The 9721-nt window shown below is 34.5% G+C and overlaps 2 protein-coding genes across 2 annotated transcripts; both read left to right on the top strand.

The window, feature by feature from the left end:
- The first annotated feature begins 2586 nt into the window (after positions 1–2586).
- LOC113497707 (serine protease inhibitor Kazal-type 1-like) lies at positions 2587–4021 on the top strand. Its single transcript, XM_026877394.1, has 2 exons — positions 2587–3133; positions 3683–4021. Exons 1-2 carry the CDS (start codon positions 3124–3126, stop codon positions 3901–3903), a joined length of 231 nt encoding a protein of 76 aa, XP_026733195.1. The 5' UTR covers positions 2587–3123; the 3' UTR covers positions 3904–4021.
- Positions 4022–5594: 1573 nt separating this feature from the next.
- On the top strand, positions 5595–9660 carry LOC113497262 (organic cation transporter protein-like). The gene is made up of 7 exons (XM_026876734.1): positions 5595–5946; positions 6497–6692; positions 7037–7137; positions 7346–7497; positions 7775–8401; positions 8617–8798; positions 9358–9660. Exons 1-7 carry the CDS (start codon positions 5765–5767, stop codon positions 9568–9570), a joined length of 1653 nt encoding a protein of 550 aa, XP_026732535.1. The 5' UTR covers positions 5595–5764; the 3' UTR covers positions 9571–9660.
- Positions 9661–9721: the final 61 nt, after the last annotated feature.

Here is a 9721-nt window from a genome sequence, read left to right as displayed (position 1 = left end):
GTTGTTACTAAAGTTGTGTCAATTTAACAATGTTTTGCAATGTATATTATGGTCTATGGTCACTAACTAACCCTAGATTTATTGGTATTTAAGTGAATATATTGAAATTTAAAATGAAACGAAAAAACTTTTGAGTTTTTGAAAATAAATTTGATTTTATAACCCTGAAAGGTTTATATTAAATACCGAATAATTGATGTTTAGCGTTATGGCGTTAAAATATTATTTTTTATTACAAGTATAAATATTAAAAATATTAAATAGCATAAAAATGAAGTACCAAATTCAGACATTTTGTTACCTAATTATTGCTAACCTGCTTACGGCAGTGCCAATTTAGTTTTAAGCTAATTTAAACGTAATCCCAAAGAAAATGTGAATTCTGTATGTGCCAAAAACATTAGATATTAAGTTTTAAATGCCTAAAGTAACGTGCCATAGTTTTAAAATAATATTTAATTACTCAAAAAATGTTTAATAGTCGTAAATGAATCGAAGAGATCTGTCGTGTCATGAACTTTATTCTGACAAAAATTATGTCAAACAATGTAAGGAATTCACAAAAATGTGAAGCCTTTCTTAGTAATAAGATGTTGGCGAGATGAAGCTAACTTACTGTTTACTTACTTTCTGAAACCATGGGCCTTCACAGGTTGTCACCTCGTCTTGAATTAAGACTGTGGTTATAAAGCGGGATAGCGCATTACACGGGATAGAGCTAAGTCTCTTTTTTTACAACTGCTACAGTTTAACTTTGGAATAGAAATTGGATTAAAATTTACCCTATTCGTATTTTTCCAAATCAATAACCGAAAATACTGGAGTTTTCCATCCCGTACTTATGATTCTTTATAACAAAACAGATTTCGGTCATTTACGGCAGCCATATTGGAAGTTATGTCAAAAACGTTGTAAGTACTAACCGAATAAATTGTAAGTCGTCGTATCGCTGAATCAAAGGTGCTTATAAATTAGTAAACTAATTGTCTGTGTGTTTGTTACTATAATATATTCGTTCACAGCTGAATTTTGTAATAACCGCCTTTTAAAACTTAGGTTGATCATTGAAAACATGTTACGAGAATTTGTAGAGTTACAGTTTGACATATTATTGATAATTTTAATTGAAGAAAGGTATCGGTTTTCCAAAGACTTAAATTAATTACTTAATTATTTGACAATTTAAATATTTAATACTGCTTAAATTTCACCATAGATTTATTATGTAAGTATAACATATTTTCTTATTGAAATTGCCCTGTGAGATGTCAAGTGTTTATTTTATGTTATTTTTAGATTGCGATGATTTTTGCCAAAAAGGAATTAAAAAATTTAGTATTTAAGTTTTTTGTTGTTTTCTACAATGAGTAATGAGGTAAATGTCTTTTTATATTTTTAGATATAGATGTAAGATTTGACGCATCTTCGTTTTTAAAGTATTATTACTATAAACTGTAATACTTAAACATTATTGATGAACATATTATTATAATCCTGTTACTTAAATAGATTTATTGTATGCTGACTTTTTAAATTTTTAAATAAACTTTATAAAACTGATTGGATTTTCTTTCAATATAATCATCAATAAATAACGAAACACAGCGATTGGACTTTCAAAGTTCCGAAACCTGCCCCAAAAATTAAGGGATAAAAAAAACAATTAAGAACTTTTTTCCACATGGTTTAATGTTACATTAAATATAAAGTAAGTAGGTTATTACGTATATTATACATTCTTATCATCACTATAGATAGCCTAAATTATTCGCAAAAATACCTTGTTGTTAATGCAGGAATCCTGGCACGACATGAATTTTGTGCGGTCTTTCGAACCTGTTAAACTCAGGTCTGCCGAAGGAGCCGTCGTCAGCATAGTCTTCTTGGTCAGCCTCTCTCTTGAAAATACGACCCTGATAAATTCCCGCCGATTTTCTACCCCAAAAATTTTCCTTAGCCATTGACTCTCCGAATAGGCACAGGAAACACAGTAATAATGCCACAACTGTCAACTTAGTAATCACCGCCATTTTGTAATCGTGCAGTAGCTATTTCGGTTCCAAATTCAAAACAGTTTTATTCTTTTAAATGTTTCATCGCTCATCTTATATCTTTGCTCTATTTTTTTATTTAATAAACATATTTATGATAAACGGAACGTGATTATCGAGGTTTTGAAAATACTTCAATACAATTATTTAGCGATGTTATTCTAAACGAATAACGATGTGAGTTTGTTCTGTTGTCGTGTAACAAGGTTTATGTGTTTTGCAATAAAGCAAATAGTTCTAAGATTATTTTTATGGGCCTAGCCAATAGCACCTTCCTATCATGAAACCAACAAAACCATAGAAGCACTTAAGCTCGATGTGTCCCAGGGGAAACGATTAACTGAATAAATACTACTTACTTCAAGTTAAATAATTAAACCCATCTGTTTATATCAGGACCATTCCATCAAAGGAGGCTATGGCGCTCTACAATCTCATCATCATCAGCCTAGCCTCTTCCCATCTATGTTGGGGTCGGCTTCCAGTCTAACCGGATTCAGCAAATTACCAGTGTTTTACAATGAGGGACTGCCTATCTGACCTCACCAGTTACCTGGGCAACACGATACCCCTTGGTTAGACTGGTTGTCAGACTTTCAAGCTTCTGGCGCTCTACAATCTATAGTGCGAATAACACCTCTCTCCCAAAACTGTGGTCACCGGATTTCTCTTCGAATTTATTAAAAATAAGTATTAAATTCGTCATCAGTTTGACTAATTCGTTAAAAAGAGATACGACTTTTTTATTTTTTAGTTACCTACATAGCAAAATGTTTGTCGCCCCGATAAATCTATATTTAGTTCATAAACCAACATTTTCCTTACAACATTTAATGCATTATCATTTTATTACAATTAGCAGCTAAACTTTTAATTAAGTCTAGATAAATAAAGGAAAACGTTCATAATGCGTAAAATAGTCAATAACATAACAGTTTTCAATATACCTGTTTGTGTGCCACTACAATTTAAATAAATTTCTGATTCTGTGCGTCAATACTTCACAAATAAGAAATTGAACGAACAAAGAATATAACACTAGAAGGCCATTATTAAAAACACAAATATTATCATGAAGTATTGTGAGTATTTGCAGTCAATAATTCTGAATGATATTTTCGCTAACTCTATTCATAGCGCATATATATATATATGCATATAGGTAAATAAATACTTGTCAGTAATATTATCTAGGAACTAAACTAAACTAATATTTACATTTTGAAAGCTATATAATATAAAAAGAAAAATATGCATTATTTACAAAGCGTCAAAAAAGATATCCTCATCCCTGCCAAAGTCGGGAATATTAATTAATCAATTAAGTAATATTAATTTTTGCAATGCAGTGTGATTTTAAAAGAGGATTAATGTAAATTTGCCTTAATTTCAGCAACTCACATGAATACCACTCGTTGTGTTTTGGCACCGAAAATGCGTACCTCATCTTGCGAACGGCAACTTTTTGCAACAGTGGCAAAGCTCAATGTATGAAAATGACAATCTTTTCACGTCACATAGACATTTCTTTGTCTTACATTCAAGTTTTTTCACACAAGAATGCATGACTTCAAGACTTTTATAACGATATCTGAGTAACTTTGAACTTAATAAGGTCTGTATATTCATAGTAGCAGTACTGTTCCTCGTGAGCATGGCAACAGCAGCGCCCCTGAACGGCAAGGGTACCGACTTCTTCAGCGTCTGCAGCACCTGCACCGGATCCTTCTCACCAGTCTGCGGGTCTGATGGGCGCACGTACTGGAACCAGCAGTGCGCGCTCTGCTTCAACCCTGATATGACGTTCTCTAATGGCTTCTGTCCTCGCCTTGATTTAGAATTAGAAGGATAGAGACTAAGATTTCTTTGGTAGTTATTTCGTACCATTTTTTTTTCATGGTGACTGGTAGGTATTTTACGTTAATTTCAATTGGAAGTAAGTTTCAATCGTAAAATTATTTTGTTATATTCTGTTGACTCTTGGCTATAGCCAATGTAGTCAATTATTTAAAGAATGCTCTTCTTTAAATAATTGACTGGAAGTTTTTGTTTTTTTCTCAATTGATATAAAATTTGCTAATTGTTTGTATAATAAAAGAATACCTATTTTAGTAAAAATATGCTGGAAAACTATGGAAATGAAAATAAAAGCCTGAACAAATGGAATTTACTGTTATCATTTCTACCGTACTACTTTTTAATTCTAATTACAAAAACCAAATAAAAAAGTTACCCAGGCTCATGACAAGCATTCGTGGATTGCACAAATGCTTCTCCTACACGGAGATGGAACCGGCACGACGTCGTGCAATATTGTTTTAGCATGATGACTTATACCACTCTGTCTATCAGTTCAGCAAAAGTCAAAATACAGTCGACAACCAGAAAGAAGTATATTTGTTCTATACTTATTATGTATGTGAAAAGGGTTTTACGTGCCATAATGTTTTATAAACAGTTATTAGGTATTTGTTTATTTAGCAGCGATATGATAAGACAAGTTTGTGTATGACTTTAGTTAAAGATATTATATCTCTAAAACACTTTATGGTGTATTTTCTAACGCAGAAGAAGACAAACAGACCAACTTTGTCTTGTGTTTATTTATTAATTTGCTAGCTGTTGCTCGCGGATTCTCCCGCCCAAATGTTAGTTATAGCTGTAAAAAAATACATAAAGAGTAGGAATATGCTAATTCAAGGTGCCAGGTATCTCAATACAAAATTTTATTGAAATCGGTTCAGCCGTTTGGACATGAAGTGGTAACTAACACACATACACACGCTCACTTTCGCATTTCTAATATTATATGATGATTGCACAACAATTTGCAACCTAACAGTTCAACAAGTGAAAATCCTTCTTAAATAGTTTAAGCTATATAAATTTATTTAATCATTCAAGTTGTTTTGATTCATTATTTTTTGCGTTAATTATTTATACGTAATGTCTACAGGACATATTTACCACCGAGTACCTTGTATTTGTACCCTCTTTCTGTAACTATTATATTTTTATACTAATTACATTAATTTCTATTGTTTAAGTAAAAATTGCTTTTTTCAAGACAGCAAAGCGCTTCCGTATGGATTAAAAAAAAACTTTTTCGTTCAAAGGGGCTGTTAAAACATCTTTTAGATTGACAATCATTAACGATTTTCACAATTTTCATTTATCTGTTTATCCTAAATCACTATAAAACATGGAGACGAGAAGAAATTATGTAATTTTCTATTTTTAGTAGTAAATGACGCGAAGATAACTATGTTTGTTTTTGTTAGTCTATCATTTAATTAAAGTGTTATCATTCAGTTCATTGTTTCGTTTTTCAGTGCTTAGAGACGTATCAAATTTAGTATTATTAAAATTAAATTTTTAACTTACAAAATAATTATAAGATAAGTTATGTAACAAGTACTTGAGTGCATGTATATTATTTGCATTTGTATTATTTTGAATGATTATATGTAGATGAGTTCAAAGATAAATAAAATTAAAGTATTTAGCAAGTGTTTGTTTGTGTGAAACGAATGTTTATGGTGATGTAGTTTTAAAAATAAATGGTGATTTTAAAGACATTATTATTTTAGGAATTCCAAATTCTAATTCCTTCTGCGTTATACGAATCATCGCGAATCTCATCTAAATGATAACATTAAATTAATTAAACAAAACACGATCACTGATCAGCATCCTGACTTCATTCAAAAACTATGTTTAACAAAACGAAAATGTCAGTCAGAAAAGATGAACAGAAATATGTTGATATTTCAAAAATAACGGAACCGTTTGGTAGATACCAGATCATCCAATACATACTGATATGTCTGCCGACTATCTGTGTGTGCATGGTTAGTATAAACTACGTGTTTGTTGCTGGAGATGTTAATTACAGGTAATAAACCTCTAGATATATATTTTCTTCATTTAAATCAATATTCTTCATTATAACTACCCCTTGCCGGGTTGTACAATTCCTGATTAATGGAATAGTTGCGCAATATACCTAATTGCCAAAGCAGTTTTTATAAAAAAAAAGTATGGGATATAGGGCTAAATGGAGCATACACATGATACACACTACCTAATACTTGCTCTGCAAGTGTCGGGTATCACATTATTTCAAAAATTATAATAGGGTTCTGTACCCAAAGGGTGGAACCGGAAGTTATTAGTACGTCCATCAGTCATCATACATCTCATGAACCGTTTAGCTGGCTTGTCAGTTTGTGGATTTGACACCTAAACGTTTTTTTTTGCTTTCATCTATTTTTACGGAACCCTCAATGCACAAATCCGCCTTGCACTTCACCGATAATTTGAAGTCATGTTAAAAATCTGCCTGATTTCTGTCAATACGTCAGAACTAAAACCTGATTGTAACAACAATTATAGTTCTCCTATTATACTTGTACTCATTAAGTCCTGTCCTGTTTCAATTCTAGATGTCGTGTCGATGAATGTGAGGGTATCGACCCAAACTCTACAGAGTTCTACCCGAGCTGGTGGCCAAACACTACGACAGATAGGTGCTCGAAACCAGTGGCTCGTGACAGCGCGTGCGGAAACGACAGCTTTACTGGCGCACAAGAAACTTGCACCGAATGGGTGTATGAAACTGACAATACTGTCATTGCTGAGGTAATATACTGTAATATACTAATATTTAACGTAATAAATAGCTATAGTCTACAAATTAATGTTTCACTGCTAAACCCAAGCCTCTGCCATATAGGAAAGATTTGATCTATGATCACCTCGTTTGCTGGTTGCTGATTTGCGATTTTGGGACACAATATTTGGAGCGCACTTTTTCTAATGTTGATTCTGTTGTCCTCCGTTTATCAGTGCTGTCTTGAAATAATTAAGAAAGTACGTTATACTTTGGAAAGTCAAATTAACTTGGCCTGCGGGGCAAAGTATCAAAGTCTCTAGATTAAAATCTCCCTCACTAAAAAAATACTGTTTTAATACTGATATTGCAGTTGAACTTGGCCTGCCAGCCATGGAAGTCGAACCTCATCGGCACCATCCACAGCACCGGCATGCTGGTGTCCATGCTCATCTCTGGATGGATGTCAGACAGGTGTGACCTCTTAAATTACTTCTGACTTTTGTATGTCTCTACTGCTAGGGAGATCTCTAGTTTGTAAGTAAAATCTGACAAGAATACCCGTCAAATTGCAAGCACACAGTATTAGTTATGGTTTTTATCCTGCTTCTTAAAAATACCTTATAATACTGACGCGAAATGCATATACACGAGAAGATTAAATGAAACTTTATTTTTCCAGGTTCGGTCGCAAGCCGACGTTGATAATCTGCGTGGTGTTTGGCACCATCGGCAACCTGAAGACGTTAGCTAAGACTTACTATGTGTACGTCCTCATTGAATTCCTGGAGGCAACATTCACTGGCGGCTCTTACGCTAGTGCTATGGTCATATGTAAGTAGCAACTCAAAGTCAAGCAGATGAACAAATGACAGGATTTTCTACCTACTTTTTGCTTGGTCTACTGTCTACAGAGTGTCTGAGATAGCGTAATACTAAACTCGGTTAATTTACAGGAAACCAGTCACTTAATAAGCAAAAAAATCTTTATTTAGTAGAATCCATATCTCTGGGACTCTAAATAGTTGAGCATTATATAGTAGCAAGTAGGGTAAGGCATTTTAAATGTATTCCATTTGCAGCTTACTGATTCTATAATATATCTTTTCAGTATTAGAAATTTCGAGTGCAAAGTACAGGCTGCTTTCGGGAGTGATATTCGCTTACGCCATCTACGTTGGCGAGAGCTTGTTCGCCTGCATCGCCATGTTCGTTCCCAACTGGAAAACACTGATCCGCATCATAAACGGACCACTCATCTTCTTCATCAGCTACATCTTCTTTATCTACGAGAGCCCTCGATGGCAGATTGTTAGCGGTAGAATAGATAAAGCAAAAGAATCCCTGAAACGTATAGCAGAAACCAACAAAATCAACATTGATTACAAAGAACTCGATGAAATGAGTGACGTAAAGCTGAAAGCGAAGTTTGATGTTGAAGAAGTTCAAATAAAAGAGGGTTATAAAGCCATATTTTCGTCAAAAGTAATACTAAAACGGTTGTTTGTGGCTTCGACGACCCGGTTCACATCCAGTTTCGTGTATTACGGGCTGATGCTCAACTCTGTCTGGCTGCCAGGAGACAAATACGTGAACTTCCTGCTGTCCACGGTGATGTCATTTCCAGGCGAGCTCATCTGCCTGTACATGATGAACAGGTTCGGGAGGAAGGCGCCGCTGGTGGTCGGCTTTATAATGTGTGGTGCTGTGTGTATCATTTGTGCTTTCATACCAGATGGTGAGTATTTGTGATAACAAGTTAGATATCAAAAAAACAAACTTCGCACTAATTTAAACAATAATGTTGCTATCTATTCCAGTATTCACAATAAAGTCTAAATGACTTCATCGTGTTTAGTCATCACAAAAAGATGGTGCCACTGAAATTCCATCCGGCCAAAGAATAAAAATATGTCTTCCTACCAACTTTTCAATTTCCATTTTTTTTTTCAGTCTACACTTGGGCAAAGATCTCACTATTCCTGCTGGGCAAGGTGGTGATAGCAGCATGCTTCACGGGCGCCATCACGTACGCTATGGAGCTGTTCCCAACCAGCGTGCGCGGGACCCTCATCGGGCTCGGAGCCTTCGCGTCAAGGATAGGCGGCATGTTGGCGCCGCTTACTCCTATACTGGTAAAAAGTGTTATTAACTTCTTTTTTATCTGTTTTTAGATATTAGGGGAATCGTAAGAGCGAATTTCATTCTTATACATTTTTGTTCTGGTCTTGGTGTCGTTCGCTTTATTCTCTTAGACATTTCTACTTGACTAATGGAAACTCATAAACAACCGCGCTCACAAAAAAAAGAAGACAAAATAAAGCATAAAAACCCACCCTTCCCCCCCATTTAAGGCATGACCGATTTTTATTAAATTTGTCTTTAATACCTTTAATACAAAACTGCTTAATTGCTCAATCTGTTCAGTAGCTATGATGCTAGGGATAGAAATACAGACCGATAGATAGACGGACAGAATGATGTTCATACTCTTCAAACTCTCTTTGCGTTTCTCAAACCTCTTTTTGCGTTGGGACTTAAAAATACTAGACCTTGGTTTAAAAGTGTTTCCACACACGTCGGTCTCGGTAAAAAATATCCAAGTTTCATGTGATTGCAATAACGATAACAGTAGGCGCTTTATAGTCAACTCTTTAGACTTTTAATAAATAATAATGTACTTTTTGTTCACAGAATACAGTATCAACAATCCTGCCTCCGTTATTCTTCGGTGGTTGCGCAGTACTAGCGGGTCTCGCTATCTGTTTGACTCCAGAGACCAAGGGCATGCCGCTCCTTGACACGATCAAGCAGGTTGAAGACAGTGAGAGAAAATGTGACGTCGACAGTTCAGATCCGAGAGGAAATACGACCTGTTCTATGGAGACTGTCGTCAGCAAAATATAATGAAGGAAAACATGTATGGTACTCCCTACCCAAAAACTTTATATAACTTGGCTATTAATATTAATAAATATTTTTTACTTGAAACAAACAGTTGTTTGAATCGTCCGAATAACTCACAAAAGCAACCTATGTAGAAATTCGCGGTTATGTG

Source organism: Trichoplusia ni, chromosome 9, assembly GCF_003590095.1.
Source record: "Trichoplusia ni isolate ovarian cell line Hi5 chromosome 9, tn1, whole genome shotgun sequence".
NCBI classification, from domain to species: domain Eukaryota; kingdom Metazoa; phylum Arthropoda; class Insecta; order Lepidoptera; family Noctuidae; genus Trichoplusia; species Trichoplusia ni.
The sequence above is the reverse complement of the archived record's forward strand: the minus strand, read 5'-3'. Positions and strand labels throughout refer to the sequence as shown.

Excerpts from the sequence above, each read along its gene's own strand:
- LOC113497262 (XM_026876734.1), top strand. The coding sequence starts at position 5,765 with ATGTTTAACAAAACGAAAATGTCAGTCAGAAAAGATGAACAGAAATAT. Across the intron at positions 6,693-7,036 it reads ACAATACTGTCATTGCTGAG|TTGAACTTGGCCTGCCAGCC; the intron begins GTAATATACTGT and ends CTGATATTGCAG. Across the intron at positions 7,138-7,345 it reads TCTGGATGGATGTCAGACAG|GTTCGGTCGCAAGCCGACGT; the intron begins GTGTGACCTCTT and ends TTATTTTTCCAG.